Raw genomic sequence first — 27,775 nt, forward strand, 5'->3', positions numbered from 1 at the left:
GTCCATACCCCTGGTTGATGATCTTTACAAAAACTACAGGACGACAGCTGTTGGTACACTAAGAAAAAATAAGAAGGAAATTCCTCGTCAATTCATTTCGACAAGAGGAAGACCAGTACCTCATAACCTATTTGGTTTTGGTGAAAACAAAACTATTGTCTCGCATATTCCAAAAAAGAAAGATAAGATAATATTGTACTTTTGATATCTTCTTTTCATACCGACGACGGAATAGATGATGAAACGGGTGACAAAATCAAACCCGAAATTATAACATTTTATAACCACACAAAGGGTGGAGTAGATACTGTGGACCAGATGAAGGAAACTTATTCAGTATCCAGAACTACTCGCAGGTGGCCCATGCGACTATTTTTTACAATTATTAATATTGCTGGTATAAACGCCCAGATTATTTATAAATGCAATACCCAAATCATGACACAGAGAAGGTTATTTTTGAAAGAAATTGCTTTGGTGCTTATAAAGCCAAATATTGTACGTCGTCACACTATCAAAACACTTCCAAGCTCATTAAAAGAAATTATATCTCATATAGTGCCAAACAATGAACATTTAGAAGCCTCTGAAAATAATGGATTTTGCGCATTGTGTCCCAGGCGAAAAAATAGACGCACCAAAAAAGGATTTTTTTTGTGCAACAAATTACTCTGCACCGAGCACGCAAGAACTATTTATATGCCCAACTTGTTTCGATTGCTCCTTTAACAAAGATCTGGCTCAATATTGAATTTTTATTAATATGTATTGCTACTAATTAAAATTTTTTTTTGTTGCTAGTGAAAAAAATGTATTGAATTTTCGTTTTATCTTTTTCATGTTATCGAAAATAGTTTCTAAGAGTTTAAAACTCAAAAATGCATATATCTTAATAAAAATAAACCATTAACCTATAAAAAAAAAACACTTTATCTTACTAATCTTCTTAACCTAGGAGCATAATATGTTTATGTGAAAGTGGTGTGAGCAAAATGCTCACGTGCGCCAATTCGTGTAACTTATTAAGGCGCGCCTTCTCGAGGGTTAAAACATAGCTTTATACAGTTAATAAGACATAAAAGAATCATTTAAGTCATAAAAAACATAGGAATAGGTAAAACAAAAAAATTCATTCCATTAAAAAAAATATATCATTATAAATTAAAAAAATTTGGATAATAATATCTTTAAATACTTACGGCTCATCCCTATTTTCAAGCAACCTTAATCACTATCACTTTCGACCATTAGTTTTCTCTTACGAAATTATAATATCTGACTCATCGCTGGATAAAATAATCTCATTGGATTTTTCTTCTGCATTTACTGAATTGGTTGTAATCATTGTTTGATGAGTATTTTTTTTAAACAATTCTGAAATAAGCTTTTGTAGCTTATTTTTATTTGTCATATCTTTGTAGACTTCTTTATATTGTTTTAATAGATCATTAACACCTCGTTGAAATTTAAGACCACGATCTAAAATAACATCTCCTTCTTGAAAATGGTTTCCTAGTACAAGTCCCTCGTGAACAAATTTAGCTGTGAATACATTGGATTCATTGCTTCCGATGTCAGATTGAAAGTCATATTCAACACTATTCTCCTCACAACTTTTAACCATTTCAATTAAGTCGTCTGCATTTAGTTCCTGATCTTGCATTAATTCTTTAATATCTGTTTGAGTTATATCGTCAAAGCCTTCTCCACCCAATTCTTGACGTAACTCAATTATCCGAGAATACTCTTTCTCACCATTAAATATAATATATCAGGCCATAAAGATTTCCAACAGGCATGCGCGTTGATTATTTAATGTCATTATATTTATGTGTTTGATACAACCCAACATTGTAAATTTTTTCCAGGTATCAATAATTGAAAGTCGAAATTATCTCTTGGTCTAGGGGTTGTAACAAAGAAGTCGTATTTGGAGGTAAAAACACAACTTCAACATTTTCATGCTGCAAGTCTTGAGGGTGTCATGGAGCATTATCAAGAATTAGCAGGACTTTAAAAGGTAACCCTTTTTTGATTAAATACTTTTTCACATCTGGCACGAAAATATTATGGAACCAGTCATTGAATAACGTTGCGGCAACCCAAGCTCTTTTATTGGCTTTCCAATAAACGGGAAGATGGTCAATATTCAAAGCTTTACCAATGACCAATGGCTTCATAATATGATCTCCGGAAACATTACTATATACAAAGAAGAATCGTTATACGATCTTTTGCAGCCTTATGACCGCTAGCTGATTTGTTAAGTTTTGCTGTAAATATCCTCTCTGGCGTTTTCTTCCAAAATAATTCGGATTCATCAGCATTAAATATCTGGTCTGGGCTGTATGACTTGGCGCAAACTTTTGTGGATATTTTTGGGTTTCTTCCAAATTGGCAGATGCTTGTGCACCTTTTAATTTTAGACTATGCAAAGAATGTCTTTGCTTAAATCGTTGGCACCAGCCACGACTTGCGTTAAAAGCCACCTTATCGCAGAAATGGCCGGCATTTGGTTTTGCAGTGTGTCATAAATTATTAAAGCCTTATTTTGTATGGCGTTCCTATCAATTGGAATCCTTTTTTGATTTTGGTCTTCTACCCATATCATTAGAGCCTTTTCCATGTTTTCCATAGTAGCATTTCTTACTTGTGAAGTTGTGCTCATACTCGGTATGTGTTCCAGCTGCTACACTTTTTCTAACTGAGTCTTCGTTTTTCTTTATTGATCTTATTGTTACTTCGTTCATTGAATAAAATTTAGCAATATCCACTATTCTTTCTTTATTTCTTAATCGGTCCAAAATTTCAATTTTAGTTGCAAAAGAAGTAATTTTTCTCTTCATGCCGGTTTTTTTAATTTTTGCTTTTCCCATAGTAAACATTTTTTTGCTTTTGGATTTAAAGGTAAATTCCCTCTTTGTTTTACTTAATTTAAAGTACATTATCAAAGTATTATGACAGAATAGCATGTAGTATTGCCAGATTTAAAAGAATGTCAATGGGCTTTTCTGGCGGATTGCTTTGCGCAAATTGCTTATAACTTGCAGGTAATATTCCTTATTGACCGTTTTACCCTCTGGCAAGAACTCATGATGGACAACGCCCCTGCAATCGAAGAAAAACGGTTAGCAAAACTTTTACGTTCGACCGAACTTGTCCCGCTTTGTTCGGTCTTGCTTCTTGCGGCAGCTTCCATTGAGATGATTGAGCTTTGGTTTCCACGTCATAACCATAAACCCACGATTCGTCACCAGTTATGACCCTCTGGAGCAAATTTGGGTCGCCGCGGTCATTAGCAATGTTCATGCCATGCTGCTTTTGGTCGAAATTGAGCAGTTTTGGTACGAATTTTGCGGTGACCCGTCTCATGCCTAGGAAGTGTTCAAAGGGGTGCTAGTCTCTGCATAAGCGGGGCACTAAAGACTACGTCCACGGCAGCGATGAATGTCATGCTGCACCTATTACCGATTGAGGCCTACAGCAAACAGCTGGCGGCGAAATCGGCACAAGAGAATCTTCCAACTTAGTCACTAACAGAAGAGGTCACGCAAGAATACTAGACGAATACCCCTTCCTACATCAAACGACAGACTTTTGTAGCTCAGTGGAGTTGCATTTAAACACATCCTTTACCACAACTTTCCCAACGAGAGAAGATTGGGACAATGGGGTAATGGACAGCAAATGCGGAATCAGCATCTATACTGATGGTTCCAAGCTAAATGATCAAATAGGCGGAGGCCTTCATTCTGAAGGAATGAATGCCAACATCGCACTCCGGTTACCGGATTATTGCAGTGTATTTCAAGCTGAAATTTTGGCTATCAGGCACGGTAGGCAGGAAGCATCGATAGGTTGCACAAAAATGTCGACAAAAACTGCAAGCTGGGTTGTATTTGTTGATGATTATAGGTGCAAAATCCGTTGGAATTGAAATCCTACCTGCTCCTTTTCAAAAGTTATTCATATTTTTATATTTCATGTTGGGACAATTTGGAATAAATATCAAAAGTTATTTTCTAAATAGATATGTAAAAGTGTTGTATACTCAATACATGGTATATAATACGTATATCAATATTATAGAGCTATATTATATATAATAGTTACGATAAATGCCGCTAGGTGGCAGAGGGCAGTCGAGTGCTTCCCGCAATAAAAAAGTACAGTTTAAACTATTAATATTAGTGTTTTCTGGCAAATGTGTTTTCTAGTTTTAGAAATTATTATATGAGAAGATTAATTAATAATGAATAGTCAGCTGAATAGTCGGGTGAATAGTCAGCATCCGCTTTATAAATGCGATCATGAAGAAAATCGCACAAAAGTATGCGCTCTTTGTGGGAAAAAAATTATTTTCCAAAATAAACCTTCCCATCATTTCTTGCTATCTGAAAAACATATTGAAGCTATAAAAAAGCACATTAATGGTGAATTTAATATTTATAATAGTAAATTCCCAAAAAGTTTATGTAGCTCTTGCCGACTAACTATAAATGAATATGGAAATGATATTTTCAAAAGACCTTGTCCAACTATGCCCAATTACGAGGATCTTAAATTATCAAAAGAAACTAGAACGATGGGTTGTAATTGTTACATCTGTCTAACAGCACGAGTTACCAGTCATAAAAAACAAAAAAAAGGTAAAGGTCAAGTTAGGGATTTCTCTACAAATATTGACGTAAACAAGTGTTTTGATGATACTTCGCAACAAAAAGATTTACTTTCTAAAAATGAGGCAAAGCCAACTAAAACGAGAACTTCCACTGAGTTATGTAACAGTTGTTTTCAACAAATAGGTAAAGGCATATCACATTCTTACAGAGGTCCTTCTACTTCTAATGCTCGTAAGAATGTTTTGAATATAGTACAAAAGTTACCCGAGAAACAGCAGAACCAAATAATAACTAAAATTAAAAAAAAAAATATCCAACAATGATAACGAAGATAAAGATGAGCTCGTGTTAAATACTCTGGGATCGAAGGTTTGGGTAACTGTTAATATAAAAAAAGAAAAAGAATTAAGATTTTCTGCCGAAAGATTAGACAATTTCCAAGCTAATACTGGAACGTTTACAAATGATATGAAAAAATTGGCTAACTTCATTCGTAGTTCTGCTGGTAGAAACTCAGTTCCCAAGAATTACAATCAACATTTGTATGAAAAATCTAATATCCTGGAACATATTTATAAAGAAGGTTTCTACGAATTCGAAACATCCCAAGATGGTATTAAACAGAGACCAGTTGTGTATGCTACTGCATCAGAACTCGTAGACTTTGTCTTTGAAAATCGAAACATTGAACATATTGAACAATCAAAAATAAAAGTAATGGCAGATGGAGGACAAGATTTCTTCAAAGTTTCTCTTTCAATATCAATTCCAGAAGACGACTTGAAAGAAAATTACTTGGATAAAAGTAAAAATGTTTCAACTTACTCTACTGGTGGAAGTATGGCAAATAAACGTAAGTTGACTAGTGTATTTAAATTGCTTTTTTTAGGCATAGTGCCTCGGATTAAAGAGACCTATGATAATTTTAAAATTTTGGTTGAATTGACGAAACTCAATGAGATACCATTTAAATTTGTTGGAGATTTAAAGCTCGTTCTATTGGTCAATGGGCAGCAAACTGCAACGGCTTTCTACCCTTGCCCTTATTGCTTCGTCACATTAAATGAATTAAAAAGTTATAATAAAATGATTGAGGAAAATTATATAAGCAGTGATGACAAAAATCTTGATTTAAAGACCTACAAGCATTTAAAAGATGACTACTTTAAATTCAAGAGCTTGGGTAATGACAAAAAAAGTCTAAAGAATGTCGCAGTACAGTAAATCACCCTTTATGCATTGAATACGGCGCTACTGAAGATGATAACTTGTACGTACTTCAGAAGTGCATTCCTCCTGAACTACACCTATTACAAGGGTTTGTCAACCATCTTTTCTTGCACGGTATAGTTAAAATTGAGGAAATTGGAAAATATAGAGCATTATTGCGGCCGAATAAATTAGGTATATCTCATAAGAGCTATCAAGGAGATATGTTTGAAGGCAATCAATGTCGAAAATTACTTAAAGAGGCCGATAAATTGCAGGATCCTGAAATTTACGAGCTTGCAGGACCATTTCGTTTACAGCCTTATATTGCTGCATTTAAAGCTATGAATAAAATTGTTGAAAAGTGCTTTGCTGCCAAAAAAGCTGATCTTACTGACTTTAACAAAAATTTAAAAGAACTCCGTGAAGCCTTAAAAAGTACTGAAATTTCTCAAACACTAAAAATTCATATTATCCTGGAGCATTTGGAGGAAGCAATCATATTCTTGAATAATGATGGTTTAGGTTTATGGTCCGAGCAGGCTGGAGAGTCAGTTCATAGCGAGTTCAATAAATATTGGAATAGATTTAAAATAAATTTGCTAGATGAACCATCTTTTGTAAGTGGCTTAAAGAAAGCTGTCGTTACATTTTCATCACAGCATGTTTAAATTTACAAACTTAAGTTTCAAAATTTCAAATTCTAAATAATATATACAGAAATAGTAACACATCTTAATATCCAAAAATAAAAAAATAAAAAAAATCTAAAAAACAAAAAATCTGAAAAAAACAAAAAAAACTGAAAAAACATAAAAAAAAAATAGAAAAAAAGGTACAAAGTAAGTTACCTCCACGTGGTGTACCTTGGAAACGATTAAAATCGGCTAAAAACTTACGTAAGATTCTTTATTATTCTCTTGCATAATACAAATTCAAACGAGATTATACTTTTGATATTGATTCCAAATTGTCCCAACATGAAATATAAAAATATGAATAACTTTTGAAAAGGAGCAGGTAGGATTTCAATTCCAACGGATTTTGCACCTATAATCATCAACAAATACAACCCAGCTTGCAGTTTTTGTCGACATTTTTGTGCAACCTATCGATGCTTCCTGCCTACCGTGCAGGGAAGGCCGCCCTAAATAAAAGTGTCCTCACCACAAGAGATATTAACATATATTCTGATAGCCCATCGGCCCTGAAAGCTTTAAAATCGCCTAATATTAACTCGAGGACAGTAAATGAATGTATCGACGTTTTGACAGAACTATCACAGTACTTTGTAATAAACCTGCTCTGGGTGCCGGGTCATAGAGACATAGAAGGCAACTGCAAAGCAGATGAACTGGCGAGATTGGGTACCACATTACCGATCCAACCAGACAAAGCAAACATACCTATACCTCTAGCAACTTGCAAGATGCTTATAGAGAAACACACTGGGTCTACAGCAGGCCTAGGCGTGTCAAACGACAATCACTATACCTACCTATGTATCTCAGGTCCAAATCATTGAAAAAAAATCGAATCGCACGAGCCAATCGATATATCTAGGTCCTCAGCAACTTCTCTAACGGCGATTCGACGATTGGCCAATACCATTTTCTTCACTTCATCAATTTTTTCGTCTGCTGTTGATGTGATCGAGCGTTCGGCATGCTTTTCGTTCTTCTCTTCATCTTCTCGACCTTCTGAGAACATTTTGTACCACCGATAAACGTTGCTTTGGTCTAAAGTAGCTTCTCCGCATGACACAGTCAACATTCGGAATGCATCCGCGCACTTAATTTCGTTTTTCACACAAAATTTGATACATGTTCTTTGATTCATCTTTTAGAATAGGTAAAAATCGAAACCGAAACACGTGAAAGCAAAGCTGCTGTCAACAATTAACTGAACATTCAAAATGGCCGAACTCGTGTGTACACATGAGTACCAACATATCGCCACAAAACAATCGAAATTCGAATAAACGTAACCTGCGAAAACTCAAAATTCGCGATACTTTTTGAACACACCTCGTATACTATATTATAATCCAAACTATTTGAATCCATAAAATATATGTATATTTATCAATAATAAATCGCAAAAAAATTATCTATGATTTTACAATATGATTTATGATTTATATTGAAATACGAGTGATTAATTTTCCAAAAAACGATACTTTATGACAAAAAAAAATATTTTCATGGAGGCTGTTATGAGGAATTAAGTCCTTTCTTAATCCTATGAAGTCTTGTACTTTTTCGAGTAAAAATATGTTATTTTATTCACGTACCAAGTAGAAGTGACAAAATTCATGTTCCCTACATTTACTTATAGCATCGAATCTGCAAAGCTCAGAGCTCAGATAAAATTTACAACGAAAAATGCAGTATGCAGAAGGCAGATAGAAAGATTAATATGAGTACGGTATTATATGTACATATGTATGTACATGCAATGCTTATGTTTTGTGCGGTTACAGAAATCGGATGTTTCTACTGTTATTTTATAAAGAATGCCTGTAGAAATAACAAAAGTATTTTCTTTAAAGATAAACTAACAAAAATTAATTCTTTATGTTTTGAGTAAAAACTAAATAGGGTTTGTGCGGATTCCTGCTGCATACAGAGTCCATATACTCATCATTCTCGTCGGATAATACAATAATTTTACCACTTTTCAACTGTTGTCTATACTTTACAACTAGTTTTTATATATGGTTATGTAAAATAAAAAAAAATAAAACTTTTTTATTATTTTTCTTTTAATAAGTCTTATTGATAATTAAATAGAGATATTATTACCATGAAAAAACTTTTTAACGCTTTATTAATTCATGCAGTAAAGGGTTAAGAAGCATTTTAAAATATAATCGCTATTCGCTTTCCATAAGGTCCATTATCTCAATAAAGGTCAGTATTTCCTATACAGTATATCGCATTCACAAGTGTCAAATATGATTGTAGAACAGTGCTGTCCAGAATGAAAAATGTGAGTGTATAAGTGAGAACGAGAGAATGGGAGCAGCCCAGTAGGAAACTTAAGCCAAAATAAATAAATATTGGATTGGAGTAGAAAATTTTTGTGGGAGGAATCGAATTGCCTTTTGATATTACATCTATAGCCTCCTTTGAACGACTTGTAACATAAAAGGCATTGCAAGTCGCCAAAGCCATTTTCTAGCATAAAAAAGTTCTCACAAGGCATTGTATTGCATACATTAAGCGTCGCGGACAATCGTGGTGTTTATTCGTTGCTGGTTTGCAAACGACAGAACGATGGAGAGTAAGAATACGTGATCACACGTGATGCATGGGATGGACAGCACTGTTGTAGAACAATAAATCTTCCGATAGAGTCATTTATATTGGGTTGGGGAATAAGTTCGTAGCGTTTTTACCGAAGACTTGTATTTAAACAAAAAACAATAATTATATCAATAAGTTAGTCAATTATACTATATATTCGCCGTTGCTGATTACAACCTTTTTCCACCTCTCGATCAATTTGTTGATGCCGTTCCGCCAAAAATCGCCTGGCCGGGTGTCAAAGAAGTTGTTGAGCCAGTTTTTACGGACCTCCCTTTATATGGTTTGACAGGGAGCGGAAAAGATGGTAATGGGTCGGTGCAAGGTCCGGAGAATATGTCGGATGCTGAAGGACCTCCCATTCGAGCTCTTGGAGTGCGGCTTTAACGAATTGTGCAACATGGGGCCTGGCAATGTCGAGAAGGAGTATGGTTTGACCATGTTAATCAGGTCTTTTTACGCGGTGTAGCTGAACAATGTAGAGCTCTTTGTTAGCCATGACATTATTTTCGAGCATTTCCCAGTGCATCATGCCCTCCCACATATCATCTCCTTTGGATGCCGATCCGGCTTTGGCGTATCTCCTGGAGCTACTCATCCTTTCTTTGCTTTATGTTGATGTATAGTCACCATTTCTCACCTCCCGTGCCGATTCGATACAAAAAGCGTTGTTTATGACCGCGTGTTGCTCGATGAAGTGTAAGAGAAGCAATTCGAAGGTGACTTTTTTGTTTTTTCGTTGAGCTCGTGAGGCACCCAGGCTCCCAATTTTCCGATAAATCCCTTTGAATGAAGGTGATTGCGAATCGTTTTACGATCGTTTTATGTTTTGGCGACCATTCTCCTTCAAAAGTGGTTTGAGACGTTCTTCTTCGAATACAGAAGGTCTTCCGCTATGGGACGTGTCATCGACGTCAAAGTCGTCATTATGACATTTTCGTGGTTAATGGAAATAACAGTTTTCTAAGTTTTACTAGGCCTACAGCTTTTGCTAGATCTCCATTAGAGTAACTTGTTGGGCGTTGTGTTGATTTTCTTTTTGCCACGCCGTGAAGTGACGTAGTAAAGAAGTGATGTGTAAGAATAAACAGTTCTAAGTATTTGAACAATGAAATATTATTTTCAGTTAATTATTATATGTTAATGAAAAATTAATGGATTTTTAAATACGACGATAAGAAAGAGTATACTCGTAGCTTCCTCTCATTTGTTATTCTTCTTGTTTCTCTTATGCCGAAAAAACAAACTACCTGATGATGCCTTACTGAATTGATTATAAAAATGTTACTGTAAATTAAAAATGTATTACCGTAAAATGTGGCTTAATATGGGCTCAGTGATATGAAAGCACTTATAGGAAAACAAATTTTACTGCATTCCACAAAATAAAAAAATTATATTGAGGTAATAAGTAAAAGATTAGTATGAGAACGAAAATAGCTACAGTATTTCCCGGATATAAGCACAATCAAAAATGCGCGAAATTCGATCTTTATCCGCGTAAGTGCTTATATGAAGGTTATATTCAAATCCTCTTAGAGCACTTACTGAGCGTATACTTAAATTATCGGTTATAAGTAAGTAGTTATAAAGTGGCGCAGAATTAATCAGCCATCGGTTTATAATTTTTGCAAACGGTGTCGTACGTTAATCATATTGTATTTGGCACTTGTGAATTAGATACCTGCAGTATACTTACAAACAGACAGGCTATTTAGTAAAAAGTTATTCAAAAACCAAATTGGATGATTGCTTATTTCGCCACCTTGTACAAGTATTACGGGTGCATCTATTTAATTACACGAGGCGAACGAATACTTTTATTATTAAAATTACAAATTTCAAGTACACAGATATCAATAAACAGTTATACGTACTTTTGGTTCACTCATTGGACTTTTATACCAGTTTTACCAGTGCATTTTGCTTCAGTTTCATAACCCTCTGTACATAGGTAGTTGCCAATAGAATGATTGTAATATTTACTATATCAAGCATGCCACGCTTTTAACTCTAATTTCAATTACTCTATTTGTATCTTAATTTTTATTATAATTCGATTTGCTATTACTTCATTATAGGTCCCTTTGTCATTAAAATTTATTTTCTACTTTTTAGTTCGATTAGCAATAAAAGCGTGTTTTTTTAGTTTTTTTAAACTATTTTTTATTTTACAAGTTCGCCTGTTCAGCTGACGTATTTTCCCTCCTCTACGGCGCAGCTGACTATTTTTTTTATTCTACTAAATGTCAACAATACCCAAAAAAAATTTCAGCCGGTATTAAATGAGTCGTTAAAATTTTTTTTCGACACGTTTCGCAGCATGCCACGCACGTACCCACCATTACTGGACCAGGTCACGGTTGCTTTCGTCATCCATTGGATGGCGTCTGCCGTCAGTATTAAAATCAGTCGGCATGAAATTATGAGGTCAAAATGACCCCTGCCTCCCGGCCTATTTTGTGCGAGGGCATTTCCGAACGGTTGTCAAGCTTTAGCCCATTCGGCTAAAGCAGTAGTTTTAAAAAGCCTGTAATTTTCAACTGAAAGATCATTGTAGGGAAGCTGAAATAGTATTATTCAATTATTTTATTACCACAAGCAATGATTTATTTATATGGATACGTGCAGAATTAAATTTCAGTGATACGAGTGTAAGCGGAAGATGACCAATATTGAGGAAATGCTTATAAACGGGATGCTTATAAGGGTCCGTCATATAACTTTACGGAATTAAAAATGCTATAAAAAAGAAACTACTCAATATTTTTCCAAACTATTTTTTTTATTTTGAAGTACAGTCCTTCCGGTTAATGATGGAACACAACTTCATTCCAATTGGACTTTGTACGGCGTCATACCAAGGTCTTTATGCAAAATTCGTCTCAATGATGTCTCCGAAATGTCCAATTGTTGAGAACGACGGTGAACTGATGTTCCTGGTGATTCACGAACACTCTCGGCCACAGCAGCAATATTTTCGGGTTTACGCACGGTTTTTGGTCGGTCACGCGTTGGTTTGTCAATAAGCAACCCAGTTTCTCTTACTTTTTTCGCAAAGTAACGCACATACGCTTCATTCGGTGCTTTTCTTCTTCCCATTGCCGTACGTAATTTTCGTACACATTCTGCAACATTACCATGATTTTCAAAGTAATGTCGCAATATTTCCCAGCGTTCTTTGAGCGTGTACACAACCATTTTCGTTCAGCGGAAGAATAAAACTAATTTTCTGTCAAATAAGATTACAGCTAAGTGTTACCATCCTTGAAATAATACCTAGTTCAAATCCGAAACGATAGATGGCGGGCCCTGTACATAAGTGATTTTATGTATGCATTTATTTATCTAAGTATATTAGTTGGAAATTTCCTACAGCTTTTCTAGTGTGAGAAATACTGTATTTAATCGTTGGGAATTTAATTCGCCCCATTAACTGAGACAATTGTCGGTCAATGCTATTGAACATCTCAGTAATAAGAATCAGAGATCGACAGCTTAACAAACGATAAAGTCAAATCAATTGATATTTGTGTTAATCATTGGCTATTGCTCATTCCACTTTTTGGTTCAGCTCCAGTGAGAAGTTTGGAATATTCCACCCGCGTATTATTTATATGTATATGTATGTATTAGATTTATTCCCTTTCTTTTTATATTCTTTTATAATATTTGATAAGTTCATTGAATTGTATTCTATTTATTATCAGCTATTTATTTTTGAATAGCTACACCTCGTAATGTACAGCGTGCGATGTGTATTCATATGTTAATGTATTTGATTAAATTTTGTTAACCATCACCAGGCTATCGTCGTTTTTCAAGAGATCAATTGATACTTAAAACAAAAGCAAATTCAGTTGGTACTGCTCAAATACTCGTATAGTTCTTATTACTGTACCCATAGTTCTCTTTGTTTTATATTAATTCTAATAAATAAATGAAAAAGTAATGTTTTGACACCTACTATTCCATAATAATGCTGTCAAGAAAGTCTTTCTACATTTGCAGTTCATATTTTTAAGTTATATGATTTGAAAATGGAATGTGCATCAGCTCTTTGTATAACTACCCTGCGCATCTATATATAACACCTTTAAGTCCGCTTCTCATAAAATGAATCAACTTTTGAACATCGTGGTGCTGGAGTAGCTTGTGACATTCCCCGAAAATAACGATTTTGAGCTCTACTTAACCTTCTGAGTGTTTTTGTTTTTTTGCAACTTTTTCTTTAAATATGCCCACACATTTTCTATTAGATTAATATCCAGACTTTAGGTTGGTGTATACAATTCTTTAATAAATAAAATAAATAATTGGTGCGTACACTTCTGTTAGATGTTTGGGCGAGCTGCTCCTCCTATGTGTGGTGTGCCTCTTGATGTTGTTGCACAAATGGAGGGAAGCCGATTTAAGCCGATTCTGAACGGCAGATGATTTTTATGAGAATGATGAACCTTATGAGATGGCAGAAATACACTCGGAGAAGTTTGCTATTGTCTCTAGAAGGCGACTTCTATCATTTGGTTCTTCGTGTTCGGGGTTTCGCCCCCACCCACTCGGTTGCGGTGGCCGCCCTATCTTCATCCTAATACTTAATTCAGCTGTACTGTTATTTACCTTTTCTATTTTCAGGGTAAGGTGGCAACACCATGCGCAAAGAATTTTGAAGTTAAGCTTTGTTCGTTGTTTTGAATACATTCGATACCCATAATCTAACCTCTAATTAAATTTTTTTCCTTAAAAGCAGATGGCAACGCTGACTAAACTATTGGATGAACTATATCTTAGTTTTTACAATTAATACAATATATATTTTTGTAATATATTTCTTAATTTCCAAAAAAAAGGTGACTGTTATAAGTATCTACTATAAATATATACTCGGGTATATATCACTTCTATCATAATCACTCAGGGCATCAATAATCGTACCCACTAATGTGAATTTATTTGAAACGGCTGGAAAGCTTCTACTATTTGCTCCACAGCTCTATTTACAAACCGAAGTTTTATTTTCCATGCAAGATTATTTATTATTTTAGGTCCAAATAAAAATATACAAGTAATTCCCTTTATTTTTTTTTAATGCAAAATATACAAAGTTTAAGAACAATGCGACACTAATCTCACATCCGCCATAGTCATTATTACACCTTCATCATAACCAACAACAAGCTTCCTGCTTGACAATCGAATCACATGCGCCCATCCACATACATTCACACGCCCATCATCTTAACAAACCCAGGATCTTTTGTGCCCTTCCCAATTTGAAAATCGTTACTCACACTCAACTGCTTCACCACCAAAACACAAAGGGCTATTTAGTCAGAAGGCGATCACTTGAATGCTTTGAAATCGAAGGGAATCACAACCAAGGCATAGAAATAAGCGCCACTCGTTTCTATTCAAAACACACAATCGAGAAAGCGTGTGCAAGTTATGAAGGGAAAAAAAATCTACTTAAAACCCTGCCAAGGAACTACAAAAGGGAAACTTGAGGCGGGGGTAGTACTCGTATCGGAAAAGCCGAATTGATTTGTATAGACGTGTGAAAAATATTTGTGTCTTTCTATTTTTTTAAGATTTTGCAAACAAATTGCAATAATAGGCAAATATAGAATTGTGTTCGTACTCTGCAGGAAAGGGAATTGGGAGAAGGAAAGCTCCAAACGGAATCACAACACAATCAAGCTGAAAGACTTGCGCCGCATTTAAATATGCCTGAAGAAGAAGACGAAAGGAAATTCACACATAAATATTCTCACGTACATATTTAGATGAATGAAGGAAAAATGTTGTGTGAATGAGGCTAAGGCTTTTTGGCGAAGAAGTATAAGGGAAATGCGAAAGGGTGAGGAAAAAATATTCACATAAGAGGATACCAGCCAGCAGACAGACAGTCAGTCAGACAGTCAGCCATCCATCCATCCAGCCAGTAAAAGCAAGAGAAATGAAAATATTTAGCTATCAAGTTAAGCATAAAACATCTTATTTCAATGCAGCAATCCATGGAGTACAATAACCAATTTAACAAATACTCAGAAAAATGAAGATGCCCACATGTGCCGCTTGTGCAGACGCTTAAGGGTGCATAAACAAATACACATACACTGATGCTTGATATCAAAAGAAATGTGTTGTTTGATCATGCAACGATTCCCGCTCCTTATAGCACACGAATGAACAGTCGAAAACATATCTTCGACACCGCAGCCCATCGGTTCCAATTTCTGCATCAAAATCTCTGAAGCTTCGTCCGTTTCTCCAATCTGCATCTAATAGCATATTGGCGGGAATAATGTGAATTCCAGAAAGTAACACATCTTATCATTTTGACTTTTATTAAGAATAGTTACCTCGATGACATCGGACATCATTTTCTTCACAGCGAGTTTTGTTCTATTCTAAAATCGGGGTGGATAATATTCCGTAAGAGAATAATTGGCACGCCGAAATTAAGTGACAAATTATTTGACTAAGAAAGTCCCACAGTTTTTTAGTATAGTGGAATTTACAACTTTGGAATTCTTCTTCTGGAATTACGTAGTTGATTGCGTGGGTGTTTTTTGCTGCCAAATTAGCAATTTCAAAAAATCTTTCAGAATGAGTTGAAATATATAACATTTTGTGGTAACATCAATTGGTAAAGGGTGTTTTTTTTAGAGGTTAGGTTTTCAAGTTGGCACTACTTTTTTTGACAGCTGTCACTTGATTTATGCTCAGTTTGGTTTGCCATTTCATAATGAATAGACTTACACCTGAACAACGTTTGCAAATCGTGCAAATTTATTACGAAAATAATGGTTCGGTTCGCGCGACGCATCGAAGAAAATTTTGTTCAGCGATGAAGCTCACTTTTGGTTGAATGGGTATGTCAATAAGCAAAATTGTCGCATTTGGAGTGAACATAATCCACAAGCCATTGCTGAGACGCCGTTACATCCTCAAAAAGTCACTGTTTGGTGTGCTCTATGGGCAGAGGGAATCATTGGTCCATATTTCTTTAAAAATGAAGCCGGCCATAATGTTACAGTCAATGGAGAGCGCTATAGAGCCATGATTAATGACTTTTTCGTGCCTGAATTGGACGATGTTGATGTGGACGACCTTTGGTTCCAACAAGACGGCGCTACATGCCATACAGCCAACGCAACAATCGATTTATTGAAGGAAACTTTTGGTGAGCGCATTATCTCGCGCCGTGGACCTGTGGCGTGGCCTTCAAGATCGTGCGATATAACACCGCTGGACTATTTCTTGTGGGGCTATGTGAAGTCGCTTGTCTACGCAGATAAGCCCGAGACGATTGACGTCTTGGAAGAGAATATTCGGCGCGTTATTGCTGACATACGGCCCCAATTGCTGCAAAAAGTGGTCGAAAATTGGGCCTCTCGGCTGGAATTTATTCGAGCCAGCCGCGGCCACTTGCCCGAAATCATTTTTAAAACATAATGGCAAACCCTTATCTTTATAATAAAGATAAATTCTTGGCCATAACATTAAATTATATACGTTTTATTTCATCTTGAAAACCTATGTTCAACAACTGTTTCTCAAATGTGGCTGCCGATGCATTACGCTACAAATCTGTCTCCAAAGATGATGGTGTTGATGATGCAGGTATAAGAGGAAAATGATGATAAAATCAGAGTGCAACTGAACGACTGCGCATTTGATCGCAAATCTTCCAATCAATCCAGTGCTTCTGGCGATTTCTTATGAGTCGTGCATGGTGCTTTCGTGTCACACAATTTCTGTTAAAAAGTACAATAAAATTTGTAGAGCCTTAGCAATCCAGCAACTTTAGGAATATCCAAAGTTGGAGCTCCCAAGAAATGCAAACTGAATAGCAATTTAAACGCTGAATGCTCTTCCACCATCGAATAGTGTAGCCGCTGTGCCATTTTGGGAGTTTTAATTTATAAGAAATACTCTTTCAGTGCCGTTATGCATATAAAGGAAGAATAGCAATAAGCAAGTGCTTTCTTTACCTTTTCAATAACTACACACAAATGATTAGCATTGCAATGTTTTTCTCGCACTAAATCACGATCATAAATGTTCGATGCAGTACACCGTATCATGCCACTCCAAGTTCAAGTGTTCTTTGAGGTTGATTATTTCCATATGGGTGAAAGTCCTTTGAGCTGAACATAGGTAACTAATCTAGCTAGCAAATAGTCTCGAAAAAGGCGATCAAATATATTGGCGTCTGGATCGACACAGAACTTTGTTGTTAATAAATGCAAGTTCCAAGGCGGCTTCAGTCAATGGTGCCCTGACGCAGATCCTCCCTAATATGGAAGTGCCCCAAGAAAATTGCAGGCAACTATTGTCATAGCTTGCTGGCTCCATAATTCTTTATGCAGCAGCCATGGGCGGAGACCAAAAAGCCCAATCTAATGACAATCGCCCAGACACACAGGCAGAGCACACTGCGTGTAGCTTGCGCGTACAGAACTTTGTCTGATGGCACAATCTGGACCTCGTGGCAGATGAAATGAATCGGCTCCATAACATGCAAGGAGCACGCCTCACACCAGTACAAAAAGTAGCTGAGCTATTGCTGACAATTGGACGGTGGTGGCAGCCGCTTGATCAGAGAGGAACGAGTTATTCTAGAACAAGCACTGGCCAATCAACCATCTCCCAGCACTCTCATAAGAGATATGTGCACAACCAGCAGTCAGTGGGAGGCAGCTAAAATCATGTTGTGACTCCGCCATATTGATTGGGAACATAAGGCTATACACCAACATTAGCAGTAGCAGTAAAGGCGAACCGTTTACCATATGACTGATGACAAGCACAGACTTTTGAGTGAAACACTCACTGCAATACTGCACAGAAGACAAGACGGTCGTGGGTTAATATAACACTATTGCAACTTATCCGATATCTTCTTTACTTTAGACCCACCTATAAACAGAGTGGAAGAAATTGGGGCTATTGACGGCGTATAGCCTTCATATGCTTGCAGGAGAGGAACCTGGGCGCAGGTACCCGTTGTGTCCGTGAGCGAATATAATGCAGGCTTCATAAAACACATATCTTGAATTAAATTAAACTATTTATTTATTTATTTATTTATTTATTACTGATTTATGAACACAAGCTTCTTACAAACTAATTTCAACGATAAGTAGAATAACTATCGAACATGATTTAAATATGGCATAAGACACAATCGGAACAACTAACCATACATACGTATATTTGATTATCACTGTTTATGTCTACGACTAATGAAATAATGTTATCTGCATGCAATCGATATAGTGAATCACTACTATTTTGTGGCACATATGAAACAGCAAAAAATAAAAAGGCATAATTGGTCTCCCGTAATTGGTCTATTAGAGAATCCTAATTCGAAACGAAATGAGTTGAGTTTACGGTGAACTGCAATGAGAACACCACAGTTTCGAATCTTAGTTCTTGCTACACCTAAACCTTCTTGCTAAAATAAAAAATATTATTTTTTGCTACCATTTTTACCAAAAGATATTTAATTTTTTCACTTTCTTAACCCTCCTTAAATGCAGCCTTTCGTAAGGGAGTGGCAATCTCTATTATCACAAGAGATTTTTAATAATTGAGTCATGGGTATAAAAAAGTTAGAGTAAATTGTCACAACTTTGCAAAGTGTCGCTGTGCTATTATTGTGCGCACCTTTGTATGGCAAGGTTGGCGAAAATCCTCGTAGCTAGTTCCTCCCCGTGGGCGCCGACTGGGCAATGAGCACCACTGGCTGCAGTGCATGAGATTAGGTTTAACCAGGTCTACCTGATTGCAATGTGGACAGGTGATGTCTAGCTAAGATCGATGTATGACCTCTCCTTCCTCTCCGCGGTGACTAACTCTATATGTTATCCCAAGGGGTGGTCGGGGGGCTAATACAAAGATCATTGCTAATAAGGTTCCTGGCGGCCAGGAATAAAAAAACAAACGGGTTAGGATATTAACCCAAACGTCGGTGGGAGAAGAGGCTGCTACCACCGGCGGGCACAGTGAAGACGGAAGCTGTGTCGCCAGCGGCCACACCTCTACTACAAGTATAACGGAAGCAGGTTATAGTAGCTGTATTGCTACTGCCAACACAAAAACCAAAATCGCTATGCAGCGTGTGGGTGCCATAGTTCAAGTAGACTCGGACCTGGAAAGCACAGCTAGCGTAAATTCCGCAGAAGAAGATGCTTTACTTAACTCTCTGGTAAAACTCGATGGTGCCATTTCGGACAGTACGAAAAGACCTAGAGTAAAGCCAAGTAAGGATGGGATGAAAGCTAAGTCACGCTACAAAGCAGCGGCCAGGATTTGCGACCGAATTGGTGGCATGGCCAATCTGACGCAACCAGAAGCGGAAAGACTGGCATGGGCTAGGGAGGAAGTAGGAAGCGGACGTGCATATTTTTCAACGCGTGCTAGCTGTGCCGCAGCGAACCCAAAGTTCGCCAACAAGGTAGAGGAGCAAATGGGTTAAAGAGGCAGCGATCTACAGAAAGCGAAGGAAAGATGCCCAACACAAAAAGAAGGTGCAAAGGCGACGCTGTAAAGCTAATCGGGAGGCATTCAACCAGAGACGGTGAAAAACCACCCACTTCCAAAGCAGCGGCGGCTGTCAGTGAGGTAGCCAAGAAGCACTTGACAGTGGCGGTTACTGATCGCAGTAACCCGTTGGGACGAATAACGCAGGAACAATGGAAGGTAGTTGAAAGGAAACTACTGGAGGCTTTGTTCGCAAAAATTGACGCTGATCCGAGCGCAGCAGTGCCTACATTTGATGGAGCAGGTTGGTTCAGCGGCGTCAAGTTATTAAAATGTAAAGACGATCCCACTCTTATATGGGTTAAGGAAGCGGTGAAGAAACTTCAAGGCCTATGGGTAGGGGCATCTCTTGAAATCGTGGATCGGAGTTGCATACCAACGGTACCGAAAGCTAAGGTGCTGATACCGCGCACGGTATATCCAGAGTATGCCTTAAAACTCCTGCAATGACAAAATAGGGATGTTCCTACCGATGATTGGAAGGTGTTGAAGGTGGCTAAATCAGCAAATGTGGATGAAGCCCAAAACTACATCATCCAAATTAATAAAACAGCGGAGGACATTTTATATGCAAGGCTTGGAAAAAGGGCGTGGGGTATTGGTAGCGTGTACCTTCGCCTCAGCCCAACAGACATTAATCAAAACACGCTGGAAACTGGGGAGGTGGAGAAGGATCTCGGCATAGAAGACATCCTCGAAAATGCCCTAAATCTACGAGAGGTGAAGGAGGGTAAGCTGGAGCAGGCATCCAACCAGGCCTGGTGTCTGGACTAGACTCACTAAACTACAATACATACTTCCCGATCGCTACAAACAGGATAAGAGCAGGGGTACTCGTCAAGAAAAGTGTATGTTCCGACTTTAATACTAATTTCTCCACAGATGACCTGACAGTAGTGACAATCCAGGACTGCAATAATAATTTGGTCAAGGAAGCCGAGCGAAGGAAGCTAGCGCTTGTCGTAGGGTCCGATGGAAACTCACATCATACTATCTGGGGAAGCTCGGACATAAACGATAGAGGGGAGTTCCTATTCAATTTTATTTTACAAAGTAGCCTAGAAGTAGCAAACCGTGGGGAGGAACCAACATATATTGGCCCCACCTCAAAAAATGTTCTAGACTTAACCTTCACGAATAACCTTACGATGGTGGAAGATTGGAGAGTGTTATTAACGCCTTCTTTCTCCGTCCACAGATACATACATTTCAGAATAACATTCACGCCCAAGCTAAAGAGCAATACCTTCAGAAATCCTAGAAATACAAACTGGGATCTGTTTAGGAAATTGCTAATGCAAAAACCGTCGAGACCTCGCAGGTTCAGCTCTTGTGCTGAACTGGAAGAGAGTGTTAGAACGGTGACAATGGCACTTTATAAAGCATATCTCGCAACTTGCACTCCCCTACGCTTCAAACGCAGATCAAAGCCACCTTGGTGGAACAAGGAGCTGGGATCAAAAATGCGAAGCGTATTAGAATTCTATAAGCTGGCACGGGCAGCCGACAATGAATCCTGCTAGAAAGACTTCTGTGGCAGTATAGAAAGTACACACGAAGCGGCTAGGCTCAGGAAACGGAGACTGGACCGATAGCTGTGAAGAATCACTTCAAGACTACTCAGATTACAATCCCTTGAGAGATAACGTAGCAAACATCACGGAAGAGTTTATTACAATCCAAGAAATTGAGTGGCCATTAAACACTTTTGACCCATTTGAATCGCCAGGCATAAACGGAATTTTTCCAGCCATGCTCCAAAAGATGAACGATCTTTTGGTACCATGGCTAAAAGCGATATACACAGGATGTCTGAGGCTTAACTATATACCTGTTATCTGGAGAGAAGCAAGGGTTGTATTCATACCGAAAGCGGGTAAGAACAACCCGATACTCTCAAAGGACTATAGGCCCATTAGTTTGACCTCATTTCTTCTGAAAACGCTTGAGAAAATCCTTGACGCACACATCAGAGGAAATAGGATGTCAGACTTTATGTCTAAGGCACAACACGCATATACTAAAGGCAGATCCACAGAGACTGCGTTACACTCATTAGTGTTAGTTATAGAGAAAGCGCTAGAGTACAAGGAATATTCTTTAGGAGTATTTCTAGACATTAGTGGTGCATTCAACAATGTGTCGAGAGAAGCCATTTTAAGGGGCTTAAATACAACGAATACAGAACCCGCTGTTTATTCATGGATAAAGAACCTGTTAGGTTGTAGAATAATAAGGGCGGAATGGAACGAAGCTAAACTCACTAAAGTAGCATGCGAGGGTACGCCACAGGGTGGTGTTCTATCGCCACTTCTCTGGTTACTCGCTGTTAATGAGTTACTAAAGAAATTTGAAGGTACGGCATCGAAACTAGTAGCGTATGCAGATGACATATCCATAGCAGTGACAGGCAAATACCTAAACACCGTGAGCGACATAATGAATAATACACTCGCAGCAGGGCACCAATGGACAACACAGGCAGGCCTAGGGATAAATGCCGATAAAACGGATGTGATACTTTTTACTAGAAGGTACAAGATCCCCTATTGGCAACCCCCGAAGCTAAACGACGTAGAACTAACTCTTAAAAACCACACAAAGTACCTTGCAGTAATTTTGGATAGTAAACTATCATGGAAGTACAATATATTAGGGAGGAAGAAAAAGGCCAGCAACGCACGCAGGTAAAGAGATGCTGGGAGATAGACCCTCCTGCTATAATGCATTGGAGCTACTCAGCCATAGTAAAGCCAATATTACTATACGGCGCTCTGGTGTGGTGGACTGCGCTAAGAAAACCAACATATAAAAAGCCTATGGAAAATATTCAACGCCTTGGTGTACTTTGCGCAACAGATGCATTGAGAACTACTCCAACGGCAGCGCTTGAAAGAATACTCAAATTGTCACCGATTGATATTGCGGCGGAATGTCTAGCAGCTAAATTCGCCATAAAACTCAGCGCGTCAGGCGAATTTACCTGTAAAACATTCGACATAGCTCAACAGGCATTAGTTATAGGGCCCAAACGAGTCTATATGACTCCGAAATGCAATTGGGCGAAGAAACTCCGAACAACAATAGAAGAAGAGGGGTGGAAAAAAAGAATGAAACCTAACCCAAATACTCTTAATATATTTACCGATGGCTCGAAAAGTGTAGACGGAGTAGGGGCAGGGATCTATTGCGCAGAGCTAGGCATCAGGCAGCCATTTAAGCTTCCGGACCTCTGCAGTATCTTTCAAGCAAAAGTCTTGGCGGTAGGAAAGGCTGCAGAAATATGTAGCAATCGCAAACACATCAAGTAACTCCAAAATAAATATATTCGTTGACAGCCAAGCTGCGATAAAGCAACAAACTCATATGAAATTTTATCTAAAAATGTTCTAAAAAGCAGGGAAGCCATAGAGAGATTAGCCGCAGACAGACGGTTGCATATCTATTGGGTACCCGGACATAAGGGCATTGCAGGAAACGAAATTGTAGATGAGATTGCCAAAAGCGCTGTTTCCAGAAAGTCGAACAAGAAAACGACATACTGAAGCCTTTAAGTACGGTATACAAAGCCTTTAAGTACGCTGCGGACATGAAAATACGGATAGACAGGAGGTGGAATAATCTAGCCACTTGCAGAACCGCGAAAATCTTGTGTACACAGAGTGCAGATAAATACTTCCGATTCGTACTAGCTCTGTCTAGAAAAGAAAGCAGAACTATCGTAGTATCGTAGGTATGCTGGCAGTCCACAATTTGCTAGCGGCGCACGCATGCAAGTTAGGAATCACAAACAACGATAGCTGCGGATTTTGCAATGAACTAGAAGAGAGGGAAACGGTAGAACACCTTCTATGTTCCTGTCCTATATTAGCTAGAACCAGATTAAAATGCTTAGGAGCTTTACAATAGGAGAAGTTAGAAAACCTCTCGGGGATAGAGCTCCAAAGTTTACTTAGATTCGCAAAAAACGCAGACGTATTACAAGATGTCTACTACAAAGAACGTAAGGGTCATCAATAGGTCTATGTGATGGCTTTCAGCCAGCCAGGTCAACCTAAACTAACCTGTATGGCATGTTAAAACATCTAAAAAGCATGCCATTGTTGCTGACGTATATTATTTTTTCTTTTGCTCATACTGCTCAAACAGAAAACCACACAATTTACCAAAACAATTTACCCTGCTCCTCCACAACGAGTTTCTGAATGCGCCAGTACGTTTACTGTCTGAATTATTATTTATCCTTATGTATGGATACTTGAATTACAAGTTAATTACTTTGCCCTGATATGTTGATAATGGAATGTTAAAATAATTAAATAGATGCTATCTCAAGCACAAAGCTTAGCGCTTCACATCCAATTTTATGTTTGTTCATAGAAAGTTTGGAAGTTTTCTACACTTAACCCTTTGCCCTTAACGCAAATACATCTACAACTACAGATCTTTACAAGTTAGGAACAGAAACAAACTTTTGAGTGTCCTCAAAATAGATAAAAAGCCGAAATATGTTTTTTTTCTTACTTCTCTTTGCTCATTTTGGGCGCGAAATTTGCAGAGCTAATTGTCTGTTCGTTAGTTCATTATGAGAAGCACAAAAATGTAGCACAAAAGCTATGCAACGGAAGTGCATCTTGCCTAGTGGAGGAATGAGTATATTTTCCAAGTGAAAAACTTTCCTGATTACAATCAACAAAAAAATAAAAATATTAATTTAAGTAAACTTTCGGGAAATCTAAGAAGCGAGTGCGAAACACAGTTCCGCACAGTGGGTAATGAGTGGAAAAATTATATTTGTAATGGTCAAATTTTTTCGTTTTTTATTTATTAAAAAATAACACTTCTGTTAGGTGTTTAACCAAACTCCTTCTATTTGTGGTGTGCGCCTTGATGTTGTTCCACAATTTTTTTTTATTTATTACTTATACTTATTATTTCGTGATCCGGTTTTACAAGATTTGGTAGCAAATATAATTTCAGGTTTGACAACTTAACTAATAAAGTGACGGGACTGAATATTTTTTATTAATTTTTTCTTGATAATTAATAAATTTTAATTGGTATTTGTAAACTTATCTATCGCTCCCATTATGGCATGGGGCGGTAACGAATTCCTTCCAACGTGTTCGATTTAGCGCAAGACACTTAATTTCGCGCCAAGTTCCCCAACTTCTACTTTCAGGATGCACCGACCGGATCTAAGTTACGTTAAGTCTACCTCTTCTCCGAGTACCTTGTCTTCTGATTTTATGTAGGTATCACCGATCCAGTTCCATTTTCGGCATTTTAATATATTTCCGGAACAATCGGACTGCAGTTTGTTATGCGGTAAAGCTCTTGGTTCAAAATTATGTTTGGCTAAAATATTCTATATTACATATCCCGCGCAGGCATTTATTGACACATTTTTGTATTTTGCTTGATATTGTCTGCGTACACCCTTTTTGGGTGTTTGGCCGAGCTCCTCCTCCTATTTTTGGTGTGCGTCTTGATGTTGTTCCACAAATGGGAGGACCTACAGTTTCAAGCCGACTCCGAATGGCAGATATTTTTATGAAGAGCTTTTTTCATGGCAGAAGAGGGGAGACCGCTATTAGAAAAATCTTTTTCTTAATTTTGGTGTTTCACCGAGATTCGAACCTACGTTCTCTCTGTGAATTCCGAATGGTAGTCACGCACCAACCAGTATATACATTAGGCCGGGTCGATTTGTGGGGAGGCAAAAAAATCGCCCATTTCTCTGTGAAAATCATATTCTAGGGATCAAAATAAGAAACTTTGCCGAAGGAACCATACCTCTAAAACGAATTCTGATGTCCCCCAATTTGGGTCGAACTTTTTAGTTGCTTTTCTCATGTAAAGGCCAAAAAATGGTGATATTTTGAAATGATTGTATGGGGGACCCCCAGGAGAGTTCCAGAGGGTGTGCCACTGGCATGGGTGGATCGGCCGTCCAAAGTTAGTGGGGGTCGGTCATACATTTAGACTCGATTGGAGCACTCTAAATGGGTCAAAGTGGGTTTTCGTTCGACCCAAATTGAGGGACATCTGAAGCTGTTTTAGAGGTAATATAAATATTTAATTTGAAGCAATTTTTATATTTTTCTGTGCACTGCTTAATTCAATACACTGATTTTAACTTTTCCAACCTTTTATTGTGAAATAGCATTAATTATTTCTGTACTAATTAGAATTAATATCTAATCTATTCCAACTGAAATTATCGGCAATTCCTTTTGTAATGACTTATTCTATTAACACGCTAATTTTTCTTCGAAAATGTGCAAGTGTTAGAAATCATAAATAATGAAGGTAAGTAACTTTTAAAAAACATGGCAAATGAGGCTGCTAGCTATCCCGAATCCATGTCCTGAGATTTTCATTAATTTCTTGTATTAACTAATATTTTCGAGAAGTTCAATTATTTTTTATATTTTAGGTGGTACAAAATTACTCACTCTATCGAAAGATTTACCAATTTGCAAATGACGTCGTAAATTTTGTTTTTTTAAGAATTTTACCTATCATGAGGCAACATTTTTATGTACAATCTATCTAATAGAAACGTGACAAACTGCGTTGCAAGTAATAAATACAGTAGGCTCTGTTTTTGTGCGGTAGATACATTCCGCAAGAAACAGCATAAAAAAAACAGCATAAAAAAAGCTACTAGTTCTATAGTAAAACTATAGATACGTTTCAAAAGTGCTAAAACCGCATAAATCTGAAATAATGTAATAAAATCGCATGAAAAAGGGCATTAGTCCCATATTATAACTATAGATACGTTCCATAGAACGCATGAATCTGAAATAATGAAATAAAATCGCATTAACAAAATATTGTATTTTTGAAAATTATATCTTTATTTAAGAAACGTCAGAATCGAATTAAATTTAAGTCAAAAATAAAATCAGACAATACCCACATGTTGCGCGTTCGTTTAGGATTTGGCGTAAAATCACTTTCGTCACTTGAGGAAATGTACACGTCTGATCTAGATAGTTATGCAGGCGGTTCCATACTTGTAGGGTTAGCATTTCTGATGTAATCTGTGATGAGTTTTTGCTTAGCTGGCTTAGAATCTTGTTTATATGTACAATTCCCGATAGGTCGACATGCATTTTGTAATTAAAAAAAAACCGCACTATTTCAAAACCGCATAAAAAAAGCCGCATAAAAACAGATCCTACTGTATAATATAAATATAATATAATACGCAATGTATTCGATAAAACTTATAGTCCCCACCATTATTTATTTAATTTCAGAAATCAGTAAACAATTGTTCTTACTGATTACTTACTACAAAAGAAAATTTAACAAAAAAAAAAAAAAAAAAAAACACGAAGTCAAATTACAATTTTTCTTACTTACTAAATACTATAAAAATATTGTTATTAAAAAGTTGAATTATTGTACAATAGAAAGTTTAGTTGAGCAGAAAAACATAGTTTAGATAATGTAAAATAAAATTAAATAGAATTTGAGATCTCATTGAGTTCATGAAGAAAGCGAACAATAGGACCTAAACCTATTCACATGGATTATATTACGTAAAGATTTGGAAGATACCGAAAAATTAATCATTTCAAGAAGAGAGGAACAGTCAATTTCCTATTTAGCTATATTGGTTTCACATCTTTGATTCATACTTTGTGCTAATTTCTGTGCAAGTTATGGAGGTGATCGGCTCCAAATCACTTGCGTTGCTAACTGTCTAGCTATCCATATTTGATTTCCTACGAGTTTTTGCTTAACTATTGCCCAAACATTTTCAATAGGCTTGACATGTGGTGACTTTGAAAGCCAATCCAGCATTTCAAGCGGATTTGACTGTTTCCACTCTACAACCTTCGCCTTCGATGTTTCAGATCGTTGTCTTCTAGAGGCTAGTTCTTCCAAATATCTTCGCAGCTAATGGCAATGACCTTCTTGGTCAATTTTATTCTTTAAAACTGCATTCAAATTGGTGGTAAAGACAAATAAATGGCCAAATCCTTTGTCGGAGAAAAACCCCAAACATGAATCTTAATTGAATGTGTAACAGTTGTCAACTATCGGCAGTACACAAGAACCGAT

General features: G+C 37.1%; 1 protein-coding gene across 1 annotated transcript; it reads left to right on the forward strand.

Moving 5' to 3' along the window:
- Positions 1-19,660: 19,660 nt before the first annotated feature.
- LOC129242207 (uncharacterized) lies at positions 19,661-20,143 on the forward strand. The gene has a single exon (XM_054878761.1). It carries the CDS (start codon positions 19,661-19,663, stop codon positions 20,141-20,143), a length of 483 nt encoding a protein of 160 aa, XP_054734736.1.
- The last annotated feature ends 7,632 nt before the right edge of the window (positions 20,144-27,775 follow it).

Source organism: Anastrepha obliqua, chromosome 3 (assembly GCF_027943255.1).
Source record: "Anastrepha obliqua isolate idAnaObli1 chromosome 3, idAnaObli1_1.0, whole genome shotgun sequence".
Lineage (NCBI taxonomy): Eukaryota > Metazoa > Arthropoda > Insecta > Diptera > Tephritidae > Anastrepha > Anastrepha obliqua.